At 42.1% G+C, this 12,830-nt stretch overlaps 1 protein-coding gene across 1 annotated transcript in view; it reads right to left on the bottom strand.

The window, feature by feature from the left end:
- Positions 1 to 12,830, bottom strand: part of CUBN (cubilin) — a 276,297-nt gene that overhangs the window by 185,179 nt on the left and 78,288 nt on the right. The window contains exon 28 of the mRNA XM_081230089.1: positions 720 to 870. Within this exon, the coding sequence (XP_081086215.1) occupies positions 720 to 870 (151 nt within the window). The remainder of the gene's footprint in view (positions 1 to 719; positions 871 to 12,830) is intronic.

Raw genomic sequence — 12,830 nt, 5'->3', positions numbered from 1 at the left:
AGCCGCTCCGCGGCATGTGGGATCTTCCCAGACCAGGGCACAAACCCGTGTCCCCTGCATCGACAGGTGGACTCTCAACCACTGCGCCACCAGGGAAGCCCTATTTCCCATTCTTGAGGTCAAGGAGACCTCGCAAACTACACACGCACAGAAAGGGTCCTCAGGGCTCGGAGAAGGGAGGGGGCACCAGACCATAATATGTTCTGTCAACTTCCCAGAGACCCTTGAGCTGGAATCCATCTTGGCTAAAAAGTGCACGTGCACACAGGGGAGGGCCCCGAGTCAGACCAAATACGGACTCAGAGCCAGACAAAGCAAGATGATTGGCCAGAGGAGACCCGGAAGAACTGCCCCGTATAAGTGATTTAAATGACCCCAGAGGCACAGCTCTCTCTCTCAACCTGAGCCCACCCGTGCTTTCTCCACACGTATTCCTCTCCTAATAAACACTTTACCTGCTTCACTGTTTTCCATCTCTTTGTTAAAATTCTTTTTGCAAAGCAGACGAGAGCCGGGGCAGCACCGCGGCCTGGGTTCAATCCCTGGTCGGGGAACTGAGATCCCGCTTCAAGCTGCCACAGCCACGGGCACCCCACAGCCACTGAAGATCAGTTCCACTATTCGTGGATGGTACTGTTTCCAAATATAGAATTGCAAAGGGAACGGTTCTTGGTCAAACAGCAACTACCAAATACAACTGAGATCAGCAAAGGGCTTACCTTGGATGAACCACTGCATCTGGAATCCTTTCTCATGGTGACCGACCCCGTCGGTATAAAACAGCACTTGAAGCCTGGAGCCCGTGGTGCTCCCTGAAGGTGGAATGCCTGCTCCACAATAGCGCCCCATGCGCCTTGGGCCATCATAGAGCTGCAATCAGAGAGAGACCTCCCAGTGTGAAAAGCTACAGGGCTTGTCAGATGGAAAAAGCAAAGTCCACTCATGCAGCAAAAGCTGTTCCTTGGTTCAAAAGCTACGGGTAAATCTACTGAGGTGGGTTGAGTACAGGAATTAAAAATAGATAATTATATACAGAGAGTTCATTTTGGCCAACCCAATATAATCCAGGCACAGAAGGAGGAAATGCTGGGCCAGGTGAGATGGGTTCACATATGAATCACACATGAGAGATGTTCAGTGAATATCAGTATTATAACTGTACGCTATAAATTTTTAAAATAAATACTAACTCTAAACAATTAGACATTTTGGAAAACTCTGAAAGGAAGATACAAAATTTAATCCCACTGAAGTGAACCACAGTTAATATGTTGTTAATACCAGAAGCTTCTCTTACCAACATTTTTTTCATTAGTTTGTATATGTACATATATACATATGTGCGCAGGGGAATATGTGAATATGTGTGTGTATCAATTTGGGTTACACATTTAATTGTGTTCCCTGCTTTTCACTAAGCCTGTCACTAAATAGTCTGTGTAAACATTTTTAATAGTGGCACAAAATACTACTAATATGCTGTATTTACATTATAATTCTACTGTTGTTCACTTAGGATATTTCCAATCTGGGGGCCAATAAATATAAGTCTTTGTTTGATGGTTTAAATTTCTCTTAGGAAAGATTCCTATAAAGGGAATGAATTAAAGAGCATGATCTTTCATGGCTTTAATATATATTATTAAACTTCTTACCAGAAAGTTTATACCAATTTATTCTCCCACCAGCAGTTTCTGGAAATATTTTATGACTGCTATTATTTTAAAAAGTGGGGCTAATTGTGAAAATTTGTTTTCTTTTTGTAATTGTCTTAAGTTGTTACTTTGGGGTTGAAGTTTCTTTCATGTTTATTGGGCATTTCTTTTTCTTCTCTTGCAACTTTTCTGTGAGGTCTTTGCCCATTTCCCCACTGAGGTACTTATGCATCCTGTTGGGTACCCTTTATCTGCCTAATTTCATCAGATACATATCTCCAAACTAAAAAAATAAACATCTTTGCCATACCTCTTCAATTGGTAAAAATAATGATAATCCAAAAAGATTGGCTTCCTCATGACTCAGGCCACTACATTTTCTTTTAATCCCCAAATGTCCACATTAAATGCTTTGTTCCAGTTACCCTTGGGATGAGCTGCCCATTATAAAAAAATGGAAAGTGTCTGATCATGGACTTCCTTTATTATTCTCTTAAAGAGTACACACGTGTGAGTGTATGTGCTTGTGTGTGTCTGTATGTAAATGTATCATCTGGATTCAATAAATTCCACACTGACCAAATTATTTTTATTTACTGAAATGTTATGATAGAAAATACTGTTTGAAGCATGTTGATTTGAGCATGGAAAGCTTCTTAATCAGATTCTACAAAGACCCTCCATGGAGCCTTCCCTAATCCCTGTAGCCGGTCATAAATTAGTTTTCCTTTGAAACCCCTCAGCTTTTCATTTGTGCTTCTTTGTGGAAATGGGCACATTCTGGTGATAGGCATATGTGTCTCTCTCCCCTACTGATGACGAGTTTCCTTAGAGCCCAGACTACCTCTTACATCCCCTCACAGCCTAGCACAGGGCTTTGTCCAGGGCAGGTTCCCAATACAGCTTCAGAGAAGGAACACAGCCATCTCCCCGACAGCTGCATTGCTTTTAATGGCACTTAATCTGCATTGTTACTTTAACGCTGCACAGTTAGATACACGTTAGGGTCTTACAGTCCTAAACTTCAGCATGCTCTTTTCAGGCAGCAAAAGGTCTGCATCCTTTGTGGCCACTCTGCAGAAGGGCCTTGTTCAAGGTCATAATAAAAATCGCAGGTTTCTAAATTTGGGTCGTCTCACTGAGTTCTCAAAACGGGCGGCTGACCAGCCGTACATTTCTGTGCGACGCGGGGAAGGTCAGTTGAGGCTTAAAAAGAGAAACTCAGAAGTCCGTTATGTCACTCCGTCTTCAGTACTAAACTTAAGCGTTTTATGCACTTGATAAAGGTGAGGTTTAGTTTTCAGACCTGTCCCTGCAGCTTCCTTTTCATTTTTTAAACACCGCTGCTTTGAATGTGTGTATTTATGATCAAACCTCTAATACTGTAGGTGGTTGACAGAAGACATGAGAAGGGAGCAAAAATGAGAGAAAGAATAAAGCCACATAAAAAGAAGAGGAAACAGAAACAGCCCCGCACCTCCCATCTCCAGACCCGCCACCCACTGCAGGAGGTAGAGGGGCAGGAGGGTCCGTATGGTAACCTGTTTATTCCTAAACTACTGCTTCCCTGCAGGGTATTTATTTCAGCCACAGAGTTCCTATTAAACCTAGGGTATGAATTCCAATTCAAGACTAATTAGTACACAAATAAACATACTGTTCTCACGCCAAAGCATAATAAACAAGAAAACAGCTCTACTGGTTTCCACTCCAAAAGGCTCATTCTAAACTTTGGATTGTACTGCAGTGACCAAAACTTTAATTACTTCATCTTTAGCCAACAAAACATGAGGTAAGATCTCTCTAGAACTATAATTGCCTTCGGCTTCGTGGATCTTCTGAAACACTAGGTAGCGACATTTTGAGGAGCCCTAGTTTAGATTCTGTGCACGGTCCTGAAGAGTGGAGTGCTTCTGCCTCCCAGCTCAGCAAGGTTAAGAAACGTGACACTTTCACATGACTTGGAGGGGATGTTTTTTTTTCTTCCTTCCGGATGGAATTACTTCATTGAAGGAGAGCCCCTGATCCCAGTGGCTCTTAAGTAACTGTGAATGGAATGGGGGTTGGGGGCCAAGGGAGTAGGCCTGGGGGGAACAGTGGTGAATAACAAGTAGTTTCTTTTTGCCTTTGGAGGGAAGAGAAAGATGCGTTGAAATAAACATCCAATAGACGTTGATGAAAATACTTAAGTATAATGTCAAATAAATTAATGACTTAATTAGTGTAGAAAAATACCTCTCTAGAAGAAAAAATCCCATACCCCTAATTTTATGTCTTTCTAACGTTTACACTTAATTAAATCACAGGTTGTTGTTTATAGTCACACAGATGGCTAACATCACCTCAACAATTCATTCCCGCGTTAAATTTACCACCCAAAAGGGAACAGTCATTTTTCAAAGTACACAAATACCGGTTACCGTGGAAACCAGTGGGTGCCTGCTGTTCCTGATTCTGTTTTCAGAACAGAATGTTAACCACAGGCCATCCCAGCTGTGACTCACGGGGACTACTGGCCAGCATGTGGTTCTGTCTCACTAAGGGTACCATTCCTGGCTTTTAGAAAGCCCCAAGATTTACCCCATCTGAACAGTATTTGAGGCCTTGAGTCCATAGGAAGGAGATTAGCAGAAATTAAGAAGTGAAAGACTGAGATTCTTACTTTGAATATGAAGATCGAATTTATATAACTGTGTTTAGAGGTTTGGGTTTTTTTTTAATACTTGAAATGCTGTTTACATTTTCAAGTTGCCATTTAATGTATCTTCAGATGTGCATATGTATATGTACAAAACCTGCTGTATAGAATCTTTTCAGTTATCCTCTTCAGGAGAAGATTCGTTTAGGGTTTTTGCATTTTAGATCTTCCACCCCCGCACCACCCTGAAACATCTCAACCACTCTTACAACACTCAAAGAGGAAGGAAATCTCTTGCAGAAGTCTCACTTGCCAATTTCTATCTACTTCCTTTGCATGGGTTTGATAATTTGGTGCATGCATAGTTGATGAGACCATTAGAGATTTCTGACTACGCTTGCAACATGAAATGATCCGTGGACTCCTAAATAGTACAGACCCATGCATACAAAATGGAAGACAGAAAACCAAAGACATATCACTGACAGAGTGAGATTTTTGTAAGATTAAGGTTTTTGTAGGTACTTTACGAATCACTGGAACTCAAGTCTGGAGAAACCCAGGGTCAGCTAACCTGTTCCCTCAGCAAGAATCAACTTTATGAACTGAAAGAACTCTCAGAACAGAAATGTGCTTTTCAAGGGCCTCTTTGTTGCTAAATGGTTTTATGATTTTGAAAATTTGTGATCCTAATGAATGAAATTATAACTAACTGTCTCCTATCTCAGTTTGGGATGTATAGATAGACTTCTTTTCTAAACCCACTTTAGAATCACAGTGAGTAACAACTAAAACTTAGCCCTTTCTATTTTAGATCAGCATCAAATTCACACTTTTTCTAACTACTGTTTTTCCTATTTACTTGAAATTTTTCTGGAAGAAAAACATTTTTATAGTGGAGGTTTAATCGTAAGAAGAATTAAATATAGTCCATATAAAGAAATTAAATCAAGAGTTTCTTTGAGATGGTATCATTAAAATATGGAGAAACTTCCAGAAAAAAATTTTGGTCCAGTTCCTATTACAAATCTTTAAAAACCCCAAAAGAACTTTATCCTTTAGAGTTTAATATGTAATTGAAATAATTCATCTGCCGTGAGGGAGAATTCTAGGTATAGTAGAGAATGCCTGATAGTTTTAGAGAGCAAAAATTCTGGTCAATGTCAAGAAGATGGTTACATTGCTGAGAACTATACTCAGTGAGTTCACAGAGTGGCTTTTTGAAGTCAATATCACTAGTAGAAGATTATATTTCAACTGAGAGCCGGACAGTAATTTTACTGTAGGAACACACTACAGTATATTCAAAGTGGTCAGTGTCAGGCTCTCGATTCAAAGCCCAGTCTAGCTCTAAAATTTGCTTAGAATATAATCTTGTGAAAATTACTTAACCTCCATAAGCTAAGATTTCTTTGTAAACTTGGCATCTTAATGGTACTTATCTCATAGGGTTGTTGTGCTTTTAGCAAATGAGACAAACCAGGTAATAGGTTGAGGATGAGTCCTGGCATATGGAAAGTACCCCAAATGTTATTCTAACTCTTGGTCAGAGGCAAAGGGAACCAACCTTGTTTCTAAAGAAACCATACCAGAAATAGTTTTGAGAGAAAAAATATGATGGGTAGGTAGAAAGAACTTGAACTGACTCACGTAAAATATTTCTCAGAAATCATCCCTGGCAGACCAGACAGGGAAGCAACAAATCAATGAATCACTTGTGAGGAGATGGATGGCCATCAGGGGCAGCGTGTTGCTATGACAACCTGGTTTTTTGTGTGGGGCACAGTGGGGCAGACTGACCGTGGAGTGTGTGTCTGAGTGGAGGGAGATGGTGGATCATGGCAGGGCTGGTGGCGAAGAGGACACTGGGGAATCTGTCAAGGCTGCCCTGGTGAGTGGATCAGGGAGAGACCACCAGTGAGCAAAGTGGCTCTACCTGTGTTTTTTCCTGTTGCAGCCTCCTCTCCCCTTTCCGTCCGGCCAGCCTGCAGCTCTGGGTGCTTGGCCCCTGGAACTCCAGAGGAGTGGGAACCGGTGAATTCTTGGAGCACCTCTTCCGATTTTCCCCACCCAAAAAACAACTGTACCAGGAACTATGGGAACTGCTTTATTAGAACAGCTGTTGAGAACATTGTTGTCCAATGTCTACAAACAAATCTCCTGGATAAACTTGGAACTTTCAGAGTTTACCTTAAATTTGAAGGGCTTTGAAATGTTCCTGTAACAATAGGAGAAATTGCCAAGCAAGATTCATCAAGTAGGGTAAAAGGCTCCCATTGTGGGTGAGAAGAGCCTCAGGGGTAAAAAAAGAATCCAATTGTGGGAGGTAAATTAGGCAAATGTTTAAAGGAAAGCACATCAGCAGAGCATGGTAGGCTCTAGAGGGCTCTGTGATGGCCCTGGGAGGTGAAGGCTCCCCGTGAGACACCGGGGCGCCCGCAGTGCCCTCGGATACAGAGGCACACATCTCCCCTGGCCCGGGAAAAGCCGCACTGCCACGTGCTGCAGGCTGCAGCAGGAAGCATGAGGTACCATCTAAAAGGAAACAATGACTCAGTGCTGGGCTTTGTAGGAGACCAAGAAACACCGCTGAAAGACCACATTCTGAGTTATTTTGTGTCACTCTGAATTACAGGTCTGTCTCAAACACAGACCATATAGTCTCCTTTCCATGGGGTGGCTAGCTGCTGTCCCCTCTTAATAGCGCATTGATATTTATTTTTGCTTTCTACACATTACTTATTTTAGAAGCCACAAAGGCCGATTTGGGTTTGTTTGTTTGTTTAATCATTGTTTAATCATGGATGTATGCAAAGGTTTAACTACAAAGATGTTTTATCTCAGCTTTGTTTATAGTAGTGGAAATGTGCAAAGATTCTATGTGTTTTACAACAAGAATGGGTGGCTGTATTGTGACGGTGGAACATTCGATGTTGCAAATGCTGTGGTGTAACAAGGAGATAAATAAATAACAAGGAGAAACATTCACAAGCTACCGTTACATGTAAAAAAGTCATTACAGGGCTTCCCTGGTGGCGCAGTTGTTGAGGGTCCGCCTGCCGATGCAGGGGACACGGGTTCGTGCCCTGGTCTGGGAGGATCCCACGTGCCGCGGAGCGGCTGGGCCCGTGAGCCATGGCTGCTGAGCCTGCGCGTCCGGAGCCTGTGCTCCGCAACGGGAGAGGCCACAGCAGTGAGAGGTCCACGTACCGCAAAAAAAAAAAAAAAAAAAAAAGTCATTACAGGACAGTATGTACAAAATGGTCCCCTTCAAATGTTAAAATAAAATAAATACATAGGATGAAACTACAGGAAATAAATACCACCAAATATTATCAGTAATGATGTAATTTAGGTTATTTTTATTTTATCTAGGTTTTTCTATATCTTCTAAAATGTCTGCAATGACTGTATTCCTGTGTAATCCGGTAAGTTTATTTTTAAAGCATTGTCTCTGGGGACCTCTGACATAGCAATGTAGATGTGCACTGGTAATGTTTTTCCAGTGCCAGAATTCCCTACCCTTTTAGGTTCTCAGATCCCCAGCTGGTCTACTAAAAATATTATATTGTCTGTCTCCATAATCCTTTTTATGTGTCTCAAGATTATCCATGAAAATTAGCCCATTAAAATGTTATTATATAAGGTAATCTCCTCCAGCATTAATTTAAAACCATATTTTGTCACCAATGCTTCCTTTTTTAATCATAACTAGGTTTTTATTATTAATTAGACTAATTCGTTATTAAAAAAGCATTCTTTCAGATGTTCAGGGACTAAAAAGCTCTCACAGACATAAGTTTTGATAGTCACTGATGGACCAATAAGTGCCTAATTCCCTCCCTAGTGGGAAGTGAAATGCTTTGAAAGCCAAGCATCTTCTCCCTCGTATATACATGAACATTTAATTCCATGAATCGCAGCCTTCCCTCTGCCAACTCTACCACTACTGTGAAGCACTCAACATTTAAAAAAAATTATTCTGCCTCTTAAAAGCCTAACCATCTGCTACAGATGGACTCAGAAACAGGGAGGGACCTATAGTACAGCATGAAATCCTAGAACCTGGAGCTGGAAGGACCGAAAGCCCTGCCATGCAGACTCTTCCCCAATTGAGGGAGGGCGGGAGAAGAAAGCCTGTTCAGTACATAAGTACATGTAAGAACTGAAGGGTGAAGATGTCATTTTTGAAAAATTTCTGAAATGTTGCGGGTGGAAATTGTTCCCATTGTAAAAAAAATAGTCAATCAGTGTAATTAACTGAAATCCACAACAATGACCACTAATGTTTGAATTTAGCCTTCTGCTTCATGCCATGTGTCTGTTGGATGATGGAAGAGACCTTGCATGCACTCGATGCCTGTGGTCTGAGACGCAGAGCTAGGTGAGGACCACCAGGAAAGGAAGTGTGGATAGAGCAATTTCAAGTTTTGAGCATCAAATGGAATTTTCACTGGCTTGAGGGTAGTGTGGAACTTATTGGTAGGTCTGATTATTATTTAACCTGATCCTGTCCTTCATGTTTGAGAGGATACTTAGAGGGGAAACACACAGTTTCTTTTGAATCTGAGAGCAAAGGCTCTCTTTTGAAGGCGGCTGTATTTGCCTCAACTGCAGCAAATTAATGCAATCACAGGAAAATTCTTCATTGTGAGGGATGGTGACAAATGATCAGCATTTTCCTTTGAGGAAAGGGATTTTGATCACACTGAAATAAACATCTCTCCTTTTAATTTTCTGTAATTAAAAAACCTCACATTTTACTTGGGCATTTTACTTGGGAGTCTTAAAATTCTTCTAAAATCCTTCTTGTTGCACTTAATGACACTACAAAGTATTTGGCTTCATTAACCAACGGATACGCTTCATTCTAAACTCCTTTTGAATCATGATCCTGCTTCGTCCAATGCTACATTCGTATCCGGTAGGGAGTCTTCAACTGGATTGTTTGGCACACTGTTTTCACTTTTTACGTGTGGTTTTGAACAGCGGTTGTCCTTAGAATTGAAATAGCTTATCTCTGAATTCTAAGCAAAATGCCAGGCATCCTAGAAGCAAACTTCCTCTGAGGGACAGTTCCAGGAAACATGACTCATCTGCCCAGGAAGTGTGCCATGGAAGCGCCATGATAACAGAGTCAGTGCAGATCAATCACTGCTAAGACATCAGATCTCCTCTGCTTCTCTGCACTTCTCCAGCCAGCAAATGGGATTTTTAACTACTCCACTCTTCAATTCGGATACCCAGGCCCTGTGGCTTTTGGAGGAAATCTGTGAGGCCAGGGAAAGGGAGCCCTGCTTTCAACAGGTGGGGCCAATCTACGCTAATCACGCTGGGAAGGCTGTTTTGGAAATCAAATAACCCATGAAATTGTGTTTACGTTTAAGAAAATGATAAATAATATTTATTAGCACTTACGCTGTGCTGTGTATCACTCTAAGGCCTTTCCATGTTATTACCTAATTTAAAATTCCTAGGGGCTTCCCTGGTGGCACAGTGGTTAAGAATCCTCCTGCCAATGCAGGGGACATGGGTTCGAGCCCTGGTCTGGGAAGATCCCACCTGCTGTGGAGCAACTAAGCCCGTGCGCCACAACTACTGATCCTGCGCTCTAGAGCCTGCGAGCCACAACTACTGAGCCCGTGCACCACAACTACTGAGCCTGCGCTCTAGAGCCCATGCTCCGCAACAAGAGAAGCCACTGCAATGAGAAGCCTGCGCACCGCACCGAAGAGTAGGCCCCGATCACCGCAACTAGAGGAAAGCTTGTGTGAAGCAACAAAGACCCAATGCAGCCAAAAATTAAAAAAATAAATTAATTAATTTTTAAAAGTAATAAAATAAAATTCCTAGCAGCTCTATAATGCAGATAACATTTTTATCCCCACTTTAGAATTCTGGAAACAGGTATAGAGAGGTAAGTCAACATTTCGAAAGGCGTCAACAACTCAAGAAGAATCGTTCTTGTTTCCTTCATTGGTAATTATTTTTTTTAAAAAAAGAATTGTTAAATTCAAAAATAAAGCAAAGTCCTTATTCTCTCTGATAACAGAGAGTAACAAAAATAATTTTTTAAGTAACAGTGATAACACCCAAAACTCCTGTTATTCAATGGAATCAACATTTTGTTCACTCTATTTCTTAATAGAGCTTGGAATAAAATAAGTGGACCAAAATGTTGGCTTTATCATTTATCATTTACCCTTTGTGAGAACTGGCAAATGCATTAGTGAAGCAGGCTGTAGACAGAAAGCAAGAGGAAAATTAAATGTCTTGAGAAATGAACTGTTATTTATATCTCAGCCTAAAGAACTGAATGCTCTCTATTTAGGCATTTCTTTATACCTAACTGAGGTGCTGGGGCAAATAATGACATTATGTAAGTGTTTACTATGTGCCAGTCTCTTTATATATAAAAACTCTTTTGTACTGACTATCCCATTTTACAGATGGGAAAGTGGGCCACTTAGAAGCTAAATAACTCGCTCCACATTTCCTGGCTAGTTAGCGGTGAAGTCCGGGTTTAAACCCAGGCTACCTGGCTCGAGAGTCTATACTATACCAAACTAAACAGGTGCTGAGACTACTGAGCAAGATTTCATGTTCTATTATGGAGACTGAGTGCCTGCAAGACATCCTCTAGTGAGTGAGCAAGGTGAGTTACTAAATCTTAGTTTACTATTGGCATCCACAATAGTCTGCAGATAGAAGAGAGCTGGCCTGAGCAGTTCAGATTCCAGGGAACGGCCCAAGAATGACAGAAAGATCAGGGTCTGGAGCCGCTTCCAACTGTGGTTTACCTTTAAACCAAAAAGTCGGGAAACTGAGGCCATTGTTTGTGAGATCTGTACAGAATCAGCTGTGTCTTCATGAGACCAGCAGTGATGCAAACACAGACATCTGTGCACACTTGGCTTATTAGAGAGGATGCAAAGTCTTTAAAAGGATAAAAGAAGTCAAAGTCCTCCCAAGAGCTGGATGGTGGAGGAAGGACACTTGGAAGAGAAAGAGAACAGACTCTGAACTTTTGGAGCCAAACAGACCCAGGCTGTGCCTGGGAGAGGAAGTCAGACCTCAGGAGGGAGGAATGGCCACTCATAACCGAAGAGTCACGAGGAAGGGAGACGACTTGTCCAAGAGATGGAGAGACAACGCTCTGAAAGGTAAGAGGAAGCATCTGAATGGCCAAGAGGGAGTCATCCCCTCTGCGGGCTGAGCACGGGGGAGGAGTAATAAACGTTTCTGGAGTACTCATACTTGACAGCTGGGCAGGTCGCTTCATTTGATCTTATAACAACTTCGTGAGTAGTTGTAAGTACTTTTGCCATTTAATACATGAGGAAGCTGAGGAAGCCAGAGGTTAAATTCTGTGCCCAAGGTCACAGCTAGTGAGAAAGAGCAAAGCTTCGAACCCAAGTGGACTTCAGAGCCTGCTGGTTAGAGCGACCTGGGTCCATCAGCTCCTGCCAGTGTGATCTTAGCGTGCGTATTGTTGCTTACCTGAGGCCCAGTTCTCCTGCCTGTAAATGACCACAGAACCACCCAATTGCCAAATCATCCTGAAGATAAGCAATAATTATCTATCAAGGTGTCTATAAGAGTGGCTGGCACATAGTAGACATTGATTACTGTGAATCTTTTTAAAAAAATTTTTATTGGAGTATAGTTGATTTAAAATGTGTTATGATTACTGTAATTCTCAAAAGGGACGTTTGAGATGTGAAGGAGAATTTTCTAATCTCTCATGAACTTGAACATTTTGCTTCTTTGTATGAGAAAATGGGGAAAAAAATTTAGAAAACATCTCTAGAATAATGTTTCCCTAAGAATGTTCTGTGGATTACAAATGTCCAATAGGTGTTAGAATTCTGGGCCAAGATGGAACCCATCTGGAATGCTGCCTTTCGTGTCCCCCTGAGTGTCTCCTCTCCTGGTTGTTGCTCTGCACACAGTTCTATTACGCTGTATCCTGATGTCTTTCTTTTCGCTGTGTTATCATGCCTACCCCATCCAGTGTTGGTCCAGTTCGGTTGATTCTACCCCCCAGGTGCTCTCAAATCCCCTGTCATTGACACGTTCTCCCTCCACAGCTGTGTGAAGGGCTGGCCATCTCGCCCCTGAACTGCAGCAATCCTCTTTCTGAATCTCCAAAGTTCCTCTTATCCCTCCCACTTATTCTCGAAGCCAGAGTGTGGCAAAGTGCCAATCCAGCATGCTGTCTCTGCTCACACTCTGGAAAGATCTCTTGCTGCCCCAAGCGGTCACTGGAACTCTGAACCTGCACACAGGGCTCTAACCTGCAGGTCCCTGCCCAGCTGGGAGCCTCAGCCTTGGCCTCAGACACGCTGTGTCCCTTCGGTTCTGACAGATGTTCTCCTCGACCGAACTCGAGCCGAGCTCCTCTGAGCCTTCCTAAGCCTCAACCTCGGCCTATAAAGAATGCAGAGTCTCCGCACAAATGATTTCATCCACTTATTCTCCCCAAATTAAAGGACCGAAACAAACACGAACGTAGTTTCTAACAGCTCAAGGTCACA

Source organism: Mesoplodon bidens (genome assembly GCF_964165515.1).
Source record: "Mesoplodon bidens genome assembly, chromosome: 3".
In the NCBI taxonomy this organism is placed as follows: Eukaryota; Metazoa; Chordata; class Mammalia; order Artiodactyla; family Ziphiidae; genus Mesoplodon; species Mesoplodon bidens.
This window is presented reverse-complemented; position numbering and strand designations above follow the sequence as displayed.